A 14057-nucleotide genomic window follows, 5' to 3' on the forward strand; every position below is an offset into this window, starting at 1 on the left:
GCTGGGGAAGGATTTATTCCTGTGTTTGGGGTTTTACAAGGAACTTTGGTCTGAGCAGGGTGAGAAAGTGTGTCATTCCACCTCCCTGGAGGAACCTGGAGTCCCATCACAGACACAGCTCTGTGTGTGCTCACAGATGGAGCCACTGGCTGGGACAAGGCTGAGGGTGACTTTTATGACTGTTTCTATGACTTTTACAAGGGGTTTGTGGCAGTGGATAAAGCAGAGCTGGCAGTGGATAAAGCAGAGCTGGAAAAAGGTCTGACCTGTTTAGCAGTGGGAGGGCACAGATGTTTTTCTTCCAGCCACACTTGGTGGGACTGGCAGTGTGATGGTGTTTGCAGGGGTCCCAGGATGAGGGAAGAGACGAGGATCTGACTCCATGTTTCAGAAGGCTTGATTTATTATTTTAATATATATATATTATATTAAAACTGTACTAAAAGAGTAGAAGAAAGGATTTCATCAGAAGGCTGGCTAAGAATAGAAAAGGAAGAATGATAACAAAGGCTTGTGGCTCAGACAGAGAGTCTGAGCCAGCTGGGCTGTGATTGGCCATTAATTAGAAACAACCACATGAGACCAATCACAGATGCACCTGTACCAGCAGCAGATAATCAATGCTTACACTTTGTTCCTGAGGCCTCTCAGCTTCTCAGGAGAAAAAATCCTAAGGAAAGGATTTTTCAGAAAATATCATGGCTACATGGCAGGACGAACAGGGTCCTTTGTCCAGAACACAGCGAGGGAGGGCGGCCCTTGGGGCGGAAGGCAGGAGCCTTGTCACCTGTGTCCTGCTTTGCAGCATCTCTCAGGTGTCATGGGCAAGGCCAGGCTCACAGGGCTGGTTTGTCCCTTCTGCTTCCTGCTTAGAGCCGGGTCAGGCTGGGGCTGAGCCCGGGAGCGCCATGTACGAGCTCAACGAGAGCAGCTTTGACCCCATCACCTTTGTGCTGACGGGCATCCCGGGCATGGAGGAGTCCCACATCTGGATCTCCGTGCCCTTCTGCCTGATGTACCTCATCGCTGTGCTCAGCAACCTGCTGCTCCTCTTCCTCATCGCCACGGACCGCAGCCTGCACGAGCCCATGTACCTGTTCCTGGCCATGCTGGCCCTCTCGGACCTGCTGCTGTCCACCACCACCGTGCCCAAAATGCTGGCCATCTTCTGGTTCGGCGCCAGGGAGATCTCCTTCGACGCCTGCATCACGCAGATGTTCTTCACCCACTTCAGCTTCATCGTGGAGTCCTCGGTGCTGCTGGCCATGGCCTTCGACCGCTACGTGGCCGTGTGCGCCCCGCTGCGCTACGGGGCCCTGCTGACGCCCTCGGCCATTGCCAAGGTGGCGGCGGCCGCCGTGGCCCGCGGGCTGTGCATCATGTGCCCGCCCATCTTCCTGCTGAAGCGCCTGCCCTACTGCGGGCACAACGTCATGCCCCACACCTACTGCGAGCACATGGGCATCGCCCGCCTGGCCTGCGCCGACATCCGCGCCAACGTCTGGTACGGGCTGACCACGGCGCTGCTCTCCTCGGGCCTGGACGTGGTGCTCATCGCCGCCTCCTACGCGCTCATCCTCCGCGCCGTGTTCCGCCTGCCCACCCGCGAGGCGCGGCTCAAAACCCTCAGCACCTGCGGCTCCCACCTCTGCGTCATCCTCATGTTCTACGTGCCCGCCTTCTTCTCTTTCCTGACCCACCGCTTCGGCCGCCACATCCCCGGGCAGGTGCACATCCTGCTGGCCAACCTCTACGTGGTGGTGCCGCCCATGCTCAACCCCATCGTCTACGGGGTGAGGACGCGGCAGATCCGTGAGCGCGTCACCCGCCTGCTCTGCCCCGCGGGGACGGGCTGTGCCTGCCCCGCCTGGGGGGACAGCTGCTGAGCAGGGACATGGAGGGGGATAGAACATAAGTTAAAAAAGGTAGTACAGAAAGCAATCTTACCCCCTAAAGAGTTGCAGCTGAGCCAATCATTAAGGACTAGGAGCAGGCCTGATTTTAACAGGCCACACCTGTGGCCAATCAGAAGAAGAGTGTTATAAAAGAGTGGATTGGTGGGAACTGGAGCCAGTTGGCTGCTGTGAGGATGAGGAAGAGTCAGTGCCTGGAGGAGCTGCCTACAAGAAACATCAAGGAGGTACAAAACTCTGGCAATGTGGAACCCTTGCGGTGTAATGACAATGGAACTCTTGCGCTAGATATGACAGCAGGGATGGATGGGGGACAGCTCTGGGACATGGGACAGCTCTGGGATGCGGGATGGGGTCTGGAGAGCAGCAGCAAGGCTGCAGCGCTGCTGGGCCTGGAGGAGCCCGTCTGCCCAAGGGCTTCCAGGGAAGCTGAAGGTGGTGGGGGTTCTGGGAACGTGGGCTTGGCTCATCAGCACCTCCACTGCTGCTGGTTTCTCCTGGAGCTGCTTCCCCTGGATTTCCTTCACTGGCAGAGACTGGGCAGGAGCAGCTGAGAAGCATCCAGGCACTCAGACCTGCCGACTCACTGTCACCTGCTGCAGCTGGTTATGTTTGCTGTCCTACAGCTTCATTTCTGCCTGTTCCTTCACCTTTCCAACAGAGACCATACCATGGACACCTTGTTGGTTGTCAGACTGACGCATGGCACACCAAGCATGGCTGGATGGGCTCCACAGTGCTCACCATGGCACAGAGGGGCTTTGTCCTCCTGCCCTCACTGCTGAAGTGCTCTGAGAGCTTGGGAAAGGCTTTATTGTCCCGTGTTTGAGAGAAACATTTCCCTTAAACCATCACCCCCAAATGCAATTTAAGCCTTCAGAGCGGTGTGTAAAGGGACAGAGGTTTCCTACACCCAGCACATCCCACAGGGATGTGTCACTATAGGACATGAAATAACAAGACATGGACACGCAGTTTTTGATGGTAAAAAGAGAACTTTTAATTTTTGACTCTTAATATTTATAGATTTCTAAAAGTGACAGTAGATTGATGGGTGACAGTGCCACCTCTCCAATGACACTGGACAAACAACAGTTCATTAAATTTCTCTTCTTCCATAAAAGAATGCAAAACAGCATGTTATTTACATAAAATGTGTGAGAAGTTTGTTACAAAAATGTAAACATCAGAAGGCTTAGAAAAACTTAAAAAATGGGGGCGACAGGGATGCCTTCTGTCTTGGCAGCACAGCTCTGCCTCATCCAGGCAGTGACCAGAGAGTTTGGGCTGTGGTGCTCAGGGAGCCCCTTCTGGAGGCCCCACAGCTCTCACAGCACTGCAGGAGTGGGATGGTCTGACCCTGTGCCACCTGTGAGACCCCATGAAGGGTCTGGTGTGTTCCTGGTGTTACTCCTGGGGGCAGCCAGCGCTTGCAGTCCCACAGCCCGGCTGGGCTGCAGAGCCCTGTGGGACCTGCCCAGGTGGAGAAGGCTCTGCTGCACACCTGGAGCTGCCTCGTTTGGAGCGGTGGTGGCCTGGGAATGGCTCTGCCAGGACCTGGGCTCTGTGAAATGCTGTGCCCTGCATCAGGGCCCTGCTGTGGGGCCATCCTGGCTGGGGCTGATCACACCCCGTGTCCTGGGGCAGGGCAGGAGCCCGGGGCACACCAGGTGTGTTCACACCTGAATGGCACAGGGGCTGAGATCAACCCAGCAAACTCTGCTCCAGCCACACCAGTGATGCTGCCACGGCCTCACAAGAAAAGGGCAAGAGACGGATTCATGGTTTCAGATCAGAACCCCCCAAAAGTTTTTCACTTTTGCATCACGTTTTTTCTTTTCTTTGTTTTATTTCCCTCTGATTTGATCAAAGGTGGCACCCTGTGACGGGCACAGGGGAAATGAAAGTCTGTTCATTAAAGGCTGTTTGTCTAGCAGCAGAGATAACGGAGCTGGTACAAAAGCTGCTGCTGTCGCTGGGCTTTTCATGTCCCCAAACCTTCGTGTTTGCCTTGGCTTTCTTAGCAAAAAGGGAAAAAAAAGAGTGTTTGCACAGAGCTGCCATGTGATTTTTGATAGGAGATGGAGCTGTGAGAAGGGAAATCTGTCAGGAGAGCACGTTGCTGTGGGCAGCTCCGAGAACAATCCAGCTGCCCCCTGGATTGTCAATAAATGGGGCTGGGAGCAGCCTGGGACAGTGGAAGGTGGCCCTGCCATGGCAGAGATGGGATTTAAGGTCCTTTCCAGCCCAAACTGCTCTGTGCCCCCACGGCTCTGTGGATCTGGCTGCTCCTGGGCTTTCCCAGGATGGTGTTACACCACGGAGGAGGCAGATTTGAATGTGAGCCCCTGCTCGGCTCCTTGGCTGGAGGTGGGGCCAGGTCAGGAGAAACTGCCCAGGGAAATGTCCCCAAGTCAATGAATCACCAGCTGGGCCATTCCTGGCCAGGGGCCCGTGCCTAATGGGGCATTAGCCAGCCAAGCAGGGAGATTTATATTGCAAGGTGGTTAAAATGTCAGCTTAATAACTCACACAGGGTGGGAAACCACAGCTCCTTGATATTTTTTTTTTCCAAATCTGGAGACGCCCATTGTGGTTTTAGCTCAGTTCATGGCTTTTGTGAGTGTGTTTGGATTACAGGCATCTTTGCCTGGGAGGGAGGAAGGGAGGGAGGAAGGCTCCCTGCCTTGGCACAGAGTTAGAACAAGATGAGTTTTAGGGTCCCTCCCCACCCCAACCATTCCACCATTCCATTATTCTACCATTTCTTAGAATTCCATTATTCTATCATTTCAAAGGGTGTTTTTCCCACATGAAAGAAGTAAATGGAATCTCAGGAATCTGTGGGCAATAAGTGGAAGTCACTGTGAAACCCTCGCGTGGCCTCAGTGAATGTTTCTGTGCTGGAGAAGGAGCTGAGCCTGCACTGGAGCGGAGATGGAGCCCCGGGCTGTGAGCCAGGCTGGGGACAGGGACAGAGCTGGGGAGGGATGGCAGGGACAGAGCTGGGGAGGGATGGCAGGGACAGGGACAGAGCTGGGGAGGGATGGCAGTGCTGCAGGGACAGGGACAGAGCTGGGGAGGGATGGCAGGGACAGGGACAGGGCTGGGGAGGGATGGCAGTGCTGCAAGGACAGGGACAGAGCTGGGGAGGGATGGCAGTGCTGCAAGGACAGGGACAGAGCTGGGGTGGGATGGCAGTGCTGCAGGGACAGAGACAGAGCTGGGGAGGGATGGCAGGGACAGGGACAGAGCTGGGGAGGGATGGCAGGGACAGGGACAGAGCTGGGGAGGGATGGCAGTGCTGCAGGGACAGGGACAGGGCTGGGGAGGGATGGCAGTGCTGCAGGGACAGAGACAGAGCTCAGGGTGTGCCAGGCTCAGGAGCCCTTTCCCTCTCAGCTTTGTTTCTGTTCACAAATACGGTGCTGGGTACCTGTCCCTCATTTAGAGCAGAATTCTCTGGTTTGAGCTCTGCTCTCTCGGCACTGCCTGGCAAAGGGCAGGACAGAGGCTCCCGGAGGGATGGATGGGCAGGGGAGGGTCCCCCTCAGTGCCAGGGAGCACCTGGGGGCGTGGAGCCCACCTGGGATGGGTGGGGGGAGCCCGCTGGGATCTCCTGGGTCAGGATGGCCCTGGATCCCTGGAAGTGCTCCAGGCCAGGCTGGATGGGGCTTGGAGCAGCCTGGTCCAGTGGAAGGGGGAGAACCAGGATGATTGCATCATTCTGTGGAATGTTAATTTAATAAAATCCTATGGGAATAAATCACGGACTCCATTTTCTTCATGGTGGAAAAAGCCTCTTCTTTATTCATGTAATTCGTTTTTGTATCATTTTTACAGACCTCCTGTGTGACCCCAATTGGTCAGGAGCTTCCTTGCCAATTAACTTTATTGGTTAATAACAAGTTGTTATTCTGTATTGATTGGTCACTCAAACCCTGTGAGTACCTGCAGGGACAGTTCTTTATAAAAGATAGTTTTCATTTTTCCCTCTAACGGTGCAAAACCACTTTGTACAAGTGCTGGTTGTTTTTCAGGCAGGAGTAGATTGTTTTGCTAACGAGCTGCTCACACCAGGGCGGCTTTCACGAGGGAACCCGCAAAGGGCCGGCTTTGGCAAGGCCAGCCTGGAGAGCAGCCTTGATTTCATGAAGCCTTTCTTGATGGTTTTCCAGCCTTACTACAACAAAATCGCACTCCACAGAAGGCAGATAATGAACAGCATCTCCTCCTTGCTGAAATGAGATGGTGACTCAGCCTTGGGGGCAAGTGTTGGGTGCGTGGTTTGATCTCATGGACTGGAGATTCCTGCTGGTCCCAGAGGTCCCTGACAGCTCCCTGAAGGGTGCTGGCACTCAGGGAGCTGCTGACTGCAATTCCCTGCCGAGGGTCTCTGCAGGCTTCTGGGGGGTCCAATTCCAGTGGTCCAAAAAATAAGAAATGGAGACAAAATCACCTGAGAGGTTTTTAGCAGGGATGTCTGCTGACCTCCAGCTCAGAGCTCCAAAAAGTTCAAACAGTTCTGGGTCCTAAAGCACTTCCAGGCAGGGGCAGAGCTCTCACCGTGTCCCTGCCAGCCCAGGCTGGCGCAGGCACAGCCCTGGGAGCCTCTCTGTGCTCCAGGGGCAGGACATGAATTGTGCAGAGGTGGCTGTGGCCCAGGAGCATCAGTGATGGGGTGGTGACTCTCGGGGCTTCTGCTGCTCAGAGCCACCCTGAGGTTTGTTAGAAAGTCTCTTTTTCCCAGCCTGGCAGTCAAATAAGGAGTGAGGATTCCTCTCTTCTCGTTCTCAAGGTTGTTTATTTTCTGTTATTTATCACATTCTTTCTCTGACCTGCTGAGGTCTGTCTGGCAGGTTGGTTTGTGGCACACTGACTGCCCTTGGAGTGGTGTTGGCTTTTTATACTGAGATCTACATGTGCTTTATTTACAATTACTTCCCAATACCTATCACCTATGTTGGACAGTGCACCTCTACTCTAAACCAATCTAAAAGTGCCACCATCACAGCAGAAGATGGAGGCCAAGAAGAAGAAGGAGAAAGGCTGGACATGCCCAGATTCCTCCATCTTGCCCCCTGAACCCCCATTCTAAATCCCCAAAATTCTACATTTTCACCCTGTGATAAATTCACTATCATTCTACTTAGACTTTTGTGGCCTGCAGATCCTCATATAAGGTTGGTAATTTTTTCCAAGGGCTCAATCAAAGGCACAGATGGGGGTCCTGGGCTCTGTGCCAGGGTCTCTGAGCCCCCTGGGCAGGGTCTCGAGTCCCCCAGGGCAGGCAGAGCAATGTCCTGGGCTCTGACAGGCGAGGGCAGCCTGAGGCTCTGCAGGGCTGTGCAGTGCAGGTAACGAGTGCAGCTGCAGGAAATGCCCAGGGACAGACCTGGCCAGGTCCCTGTGCCCCTCCCCAGAGGCTCAGGGAGAGCACAGCCCCCTCCCCACCCACCCTGTGCACCCCTGGGCTGCGACAAACAGGGCAGGGGCTGGGCTGGGTGACAGAGCAAGGCTGGGACCTGGCACTGCTGGTTCAGCCTTTTCAGGATTTAACTCCTGGCACATCCAGAGTGGATCTTCTGGAGCGTGTCCAGGGCAGGGAATGGGGCTGCAGAATCCCTGAGGGAGCTGGGCAGGGGCTGCAGAATCCCTGAGGGAGCTGGGCAGGGGCTGCAGAATCCCTGAGGGAGCTGGGCAGGGGCTGGGGCTGGAGCAAAGGAGGCTCAGGGGCCCTTGTGGCTCTGCACAAGTCCCTGCCAGGAGGGCACAGCCGGGGGGTCGGGCTCTGCTCCCAGGGCACAGGGACAGGACAGGAGGAATCAGCCTCAAACTGTACCAGGGGAGGTTCACATTGGATATTGTGACGATTCCTTCCCAGACAGGGCTGTGCAGCCCTGGCACAGCTGCCCAGGGAGCTTTGGAGTGCCCATCCCTGGAGGGATTTCACAGCCCTGTGGATGTGACACTTGGGGACATGGTCAGTGGTGGCCCTGGCAGTGCAGGGAATGGCTGGACTCTGGTCTCAGAGGGCTTTTCCAGCCTCGGTGACTCTGATTCTGAGCGTTGCTCCAGCTCGGCAGCCGCAGGCAGGAGATGCTCTCATCTCCAAGGCTCCAGCAGCAGAAATTCCAGCTCCCAGCCAGGATGAAGGGGCCAGGACAGTGGAAGGGCACCCTGATAAAGCAAACTGCCCCATATTTACTATTCCCAGTTAAAAGGTGACCCAGAAGTCAAGGTGTCTGTGCCAGGAGCAGTGCTGGCCATGAGCCACCTCCTCACTCAGCTGCTCTTGGGGCCATTTCCTTACACCCCCCTGGCACAGGCTGCCCAAAGAGCTCTGGGATCCCCACCCTGGCAGTGCCCAGGGCCAGGCTGGGTGGGCTCTGAGCAGCCTGGCACAGGGAAGGTGTCCCTGCCACAGCAGGGGTGCAATGAGATGGGATTTAAGGTCCCCCCCAGCCCAGACCTTGTGTGATTCAGTGATTCCCCAGCTCCTGCAGGTGAGGAATGGTGAGCTGTGCTGCCTGGGGACACGTCAGCACCCAGCCAGGCAGGATCCCTGTCCTGTGCTCCACCCTGGGGGTACCTGGGCTGGAGAGGGCTCCCCATGCTGGTCTGTGTTGGGTGCTGGGTCCTGCTCTCACTGCAGGGAGGTGTCAGAACTCAGTGCATCCCTCTGGGTGTCCAGAGTTACCAAGGACCTCGCTGGGGGGCTCAGAGACCCTGGCACACAGCCCAGAGCACCTGTGGGTTTGATTCTGACCCCTGGAGCGAGTTACCAGCTTTGTATGAGGACATGAAAGTCACAGAGGCTTGAATGGTGTAATAATAAAATTATCACAGGGTGAAAATGTAGATTTTAGGATTTTTGGTATGGGGGTTTTGGGGACAAGATGGAGGAACTTGGGTGTGTCTGGCCTTTCCTCTTCTTCTTCTTGTTCTCCATTTTCTGCAGTGATGCTGGCACTTTGGGATTGGTTTAGAGTAGAGAGAGGTGCACTGTCTAACATAGGTGATTGATAGGTATTGGGAATTAAGTGTAAATATGTTATATTTAGAGTAGAAGTGCACTGCCTAACCTGGGTGATAGGTATTGGAATTGTCAATATGTTATATTTAGAATAGAAGTGCACTGTCTAACACAGGTGATAGGTATTGGAATTAAGTGTAAATATGTTATATTTAGAGTAGAAGTGCACTGTCTAACACAGGTGATAGGTATTGGCATTAAGTGTCAGTATGTTATATTTAGAGTAGAAGTGCACTGTCTAACACAGGTGATAGGTATTGGCATTAAGTGTCAGTATGTTATATTTAGAGTAGAAGTGCACTAACACAGGTGATAGGTATTGGCATTAAGTGTCAGTATGTTATATTTAGAGTAGAAGTGCACTAACACAGGTGATAGGTATTGGCATTAAGTGTAAATATGTTATATTTAGAGTAGAAGTGCACTAACACAGGTGATAGGTATTGGCATTAAGTGTCAGTATGTTATATTTAGAGTAGAAGTGCACTAACACAGGTGATAGATATTGGCATTAAGTGTCGATATGTTCTATGTAGTTTGTTGTATAAAAGGACAACATCCCCTCGGGGGCGGTCAGAGCGCCTGTGGCTGCCCTGCTGAGCAGATCTCGGCTGGACAGAAAGAAAATTTCATAGATCAGAATTAATAAACAACCTCAGGACCGAAAAGTGAAGAGTCCAGACTCGTTCTTGATTTGCACAGAGACACCCTGCACATCTCGGGGCTGCAATTATCAACCAAAACCCGAGATCTGGGAGGGAGGGCAGCCCCAGCCCTGCACCCTGCTCTGCCCTTGGTGTCCTCTGCTCTCTGCCCACCCTCTTCTCTTTCACTGTTTGCCTGGTGCAGATGCCAAGCAAACCTTTCTCAGGTATCTCTGGCTCAGCCTAACTAGGGGGAAAAAAAAAAAGAAAAAAGAAACAAGTTTCTGACTTAAGTCAGGAAAACCATAAGTTCATGTGCTTAAATTGAACAGAGAAATGGGATTATCTGAGAAATCTGAAACAGCTTCATTTGCCTTTAGATTCAAATAAAATAATGGCAAAGTGAATCTGAGACTTGATCAATAAAGTGTAAAAGGGCAGGAATGTAATTAACAGCAATCAGGGCTCGTTTGGACATTCAGCTTCCGTGGAGACATGGGATTTCATTTTCTGCTGCATCCACATGGCTGATAAAGTTACCCCCAGCCTGAAAAACTGACCCCAGGCTTGATGCACCCTGAGTGCATTTATATTCACAGCATTGTGCTACAGAGCTCATTGTGGCACACAAACACATGAATAAATGACGAGTAAAGCCGCTGCTGGGGGACTCTGCTATCTGCAAACCCTCCCTCCAACGCAGGCCTCATCTCCTGTGTGCTCCTGGAGAGGGCCTGCAGGGACTGGCCTGGTGCTGGCTCCGATGCTGCGTGATTGGGATCAGTTGTGTAAACACAAGCCCAAAATCGTTGCTAATGAGGTTTATGGCTGATACAGAGACTCTAATTTACTAATTTACTAATTTAATTGAGGGGAGAGCAGGAGGGGCCTGGCCCCAGCCAGGGCAGCTCAGGGGTCTGGGGGAAGGAGCACCTTGGTGGGGGCACCTGGGTGGCCCCAGGGAGGGTCACAGGGTGTCCCTGGGTCACAGAGTGTCCCTGCAGCCAGGGAGGGTGTCAGGGTGTCTGTCCCTGCAGCAGGGAGGGTGTCAGTGTGTCTGTCCTGCAGCCAGGGAGGGTGTCAGTGTGTCTGTCCCTGCAGCCAGGGATGGTGTCTGGGTGTCTGTCCCTGCAGCAGGGATGGTGTCAGTGTGTCTGTCCCTGCAGCAGGGAGGGTGTCAGGGTGTCTGTCCCTGCAGCCAGGGATGGTCACAGGGTGTCTGTCCCTGCAGCCAGGGATGGTCACAGCGTGTCTGTCCCTGCAGCAGGGAGGCTGTCAGTGTGTCTGTCCCTGCAGCCAGGGAGGGTGTCAGTGTGTCTGTCCCTGCAGCCAGGGATGGTGTCAGTGTGTCTGTCCCTGCAGCCAGGGATGGTGTCTGGGTGTCTGTCCCTGCAGCAGGGATGGTGTCAGTGTGTCTGTCCCTGCAGCAGGGAGGGTGTCAGGGTGTCTGTCCCTGCAGCCAGGGATGGTCACAGGGTGTCTGTCCCTGCAGCCAGGGATGGTCACAGCGTGTCTGTCCCTGCAGCAGGGAGGCTGTCAGTGTGTCTGTCCCTGCAGCCAGGGAGGGTGTCAGTGTGTCTGGCCTGCAGCCAGGGAGGGTCACAGGGTGTCTGTCCCTGCAGCCAGGCAGGCTCAGGGTGGCAGCCCAGGGCCTGTGTCCCTCACCTGGCTCCCCAGCACTCCCCCAGCCCCCAGGGTGGCAGGTCTGGGCGTGGGTGGCACCAGCAGGGCCGGGGCTGTGCTGGCCCCAGGAGAGGCCCTGCTCCTGCCCAGCCAGGGCTGCAGTGCCCAATTCTCCTGGACACGTCCCTGTCCCAGCCTGGCTGCTCCCAGCCCCACCTGAGAGCAAAGCCCCTTGCAGGGGTTACAGGGGGCAGAGCTGGGTGATCCCTGCTGTCCTTCCTTGGGGAAAATGAGACTTTGGTCCCAGAACTGCTGGAAATCAAGCCAGGCTCCTTAAGCTGAGGGGATGGGAGGCCACCAGGTGACATCAGGTGAGCCCTGGGTGCTGCCTTGGCCCTGGGCTGGGCTGGGAGGTGGGGAGCTTTCTCCTGACATTTGCAAGGAGAGCAAAGCCCTGTTTTGGGTCAGGGACATCTCTGGGTTGTGAGCAGCATCTGCAGAGTTCTCTGGCACCAGAGCAAAGCAGGAGCTGAAACACCGGCCTGGAATCCCAGCTCTCTCTGGACAGTGTAAATTACCAGCTGCAACAGGAACAAAGCGTGAATTTTCTGTTTCTTCAGTCAATGCTTACATTTCGAAATGCTGTGGGGATGGAGGGAGGCAAATTGAGCTGGGGAGAAGAGGAAAACAGGCTCTTATCAGACATTTACTGTTAGATATTTACTGTTGTTAGAAATTCATCCAGTATTAGATGTTTATTTACTATTAGATATTTATCTGTTGTTAGATGTTTATTGTTAGATGTTTATATTGATAATTGTTTTCTATTGTTAGATACTTATCTGTTATTAAATACCAATTATTAGTAGATATTTAGAAAAGAGACTTGGCAAGGTAAAGGCCTTGTTGAGTCTCTAAAGGGGGGAAATGATGCCTCAGGTTTGGCTTTTCTATTTTTCACATTCTGTGCTGCTTTAGTGTGTGGGTCTGGGTTCACATTCTGGGATGCTGAGCTCTGTGCACAGAACAGGGACACAAAACAATTCCTGCTCCAGCTGGGCACCAAGGACAAATGATCCAAATCTCAGCCCCAAGAGCACAAACCCTGTGGGCTGGAGAGAGAAAAACAAGCAGGGTGGGACTGCAGGGGCTAAAGCTGGGATGGGACAATGAACTGCAAGATGCAAATGGAGCAGAACTGATCCCAGGGACAGAGCCCGTGCCCGGCCGTGCATTTTGGGGCCATTTTGGTTCATCTTGGGTGCAGCCCTGGCTGGGCTCTGGTGCTGCCCAAGGTGCATCCATGGAGGAGATGCTTTGAATCAATCCCTGCTTTATTCTGTGGCTCTGCCCAGCCTCTGCTCTGGCTCAGCCTTCCCAAGGCATCATCCCTGCTAAGCTGGGGAGGGGATGCCCTGGTCCCACCTTGGGTACCTGTGCCACCTGTCCCTGGCCTGGGCTGTGATTCCCAGCCCAGAGCAGGTTCCTGGAGTGTCCATCCTTGGAGGCAGCTGAGGCTCAGCCCTGGCTGACACTGACTGCCCCCAGGTGTCCCTGGCTCCTGCCCAGCCTGGAGTGCCCCCAGTTCTATGCCTGGGAGCCATTGGTATGGGCCAGGCTGTGCCACGTGTGTTCCAGAGCTCCAACACTGAACTTTTGTCCTTTTTTAGTCACAGAAGCGCAAGGAGCAGGCAGGGATGCCCCTGCATCCCTGGCACTGCCCCAGCTGCTGTCACCTGTGTCCCCTTGGCATGGGGGAGCCTCATCTCCAGACTCATCTCCAGGCCCCCAGTCCCTTGCAGAGGCCAGGAATTGTGGCTGTTGGACAGGAGTGGTTTCTGTGCAGCCCCTCAGGGACTGGGGCTATCCGGGGGTGCTCTGGCTTAGAATCATGGAATGGTTTGGGTTGGAGGGACCCTAAATCCCACCCAGTGCCACCCCTGCCATGGCAGGGACACCTCCCACTGTCCCCAGTGTCCAGCCTGGCCTTGGGCACTGCCAGGGATGCAGGGGCAGCCCCAGCTGCTCTGGGCACCCTGTGCCAGGGCCTGCCCACCCTGCCAGGGAACAATTCCTCATTGCCAATGTCCCATCTAAATCTTCCCTATCTTAGTTTAAACCTGTTTCTCCTTGTGCCACCCCATCATTTCTCCCTGACCTGGGGCCGGGGCAGCAGTGATGGGGACACTGCCACAGCTGTCCCCAGCAGCAGCAGCAGGGCTGTGGGTGGCAGTGGGGGACACAGGGTCAGTGGGGACAGGGAGTGACCTGGTGTGGGTGTCTGTCCTGGCTGTGCGTGGCAGGGGCTCTGCCCAGACTGACAGACAGACAGTGCAGAGCAGCTCTGGGGCTGCTGCTGGGCTTGGGGCACGGGCCTCTGGCACCTCAGGGCACCCTCAGCACCCACACCCCTCGGGAGCTGTCTGGGCACCAGCTGAGACACGAGCCAGGCTCTCTGGGAACTGATCAGGAGATTTCTGATGGAAGGAAAACTTCTGTAATCTAGAAAACTGATGTCAGCATCAGATATCCTGAAAGCTGTGAGTGAAGCCTGAACCAATGGAGAGGTTTGGCTCTGCACCTGGATGTTTGGGTCCCTCTGTGGATTTTGCGGATGAAATTGAGCAGTGACCCAGGCACTGTGGAGATTTCTTTCCATGCAGCACACAAACAAGAAATGAGCCATGGGTTGCTGGGACATATTTCCCTCCTTTTGGTTTTCTTTTGAAACAAACACCCTTTTTCTCAGCTGGGTAAATATTTGTTCTGCTGGTGGTGCTGGAAGGTGTCTGCTGTGGGCACGGGGATTGAACAAGGATGCTGCCCAAATGTGCCATTGCT

At 54.4% G+C, this 14057-nt stretch overlaps 1 protein-coding gene across 1 annotated transcript; it reads left to right on the forward strand.

Moving 5' to 3' along the window:
- The first annotated feature begins 740 nt into the window (after nt 1-740).
- On the forward strand, nt 741-3139 carry LOC139591447 (olfactory receptor 52Z1P-like). The gene has a single exon (XM_071429999.1). It carries the CDS (start codon nt 909-911, stop codon nt 1884-1886), a length of 978 nt encoding a protein of 325 aa, XP_071286100.1. The 5' UTR covers nt 741-908; the 3' UTR covers nt 1887-3139.
- Nucleotides 3140-14057: the final 10918 nt, after the last annotated feature.

Source organism: Agelaius tricolor, unplaced genomic scaffold (assembly GCF_023055355.1).
Source record: "Agelaius tricolor isolate 1412-34295 unplaced genomic scaffold, bAgeTri1.0.p SCAF_7, whole genome shotgun sequence".
Taxonomy (NCBI): domain Eukaryota; kingdom Metazoa; phylum Chordata; class Aves; order Passeriformes; family Icteridae; genus Agelaius; species Agelaius tricolor.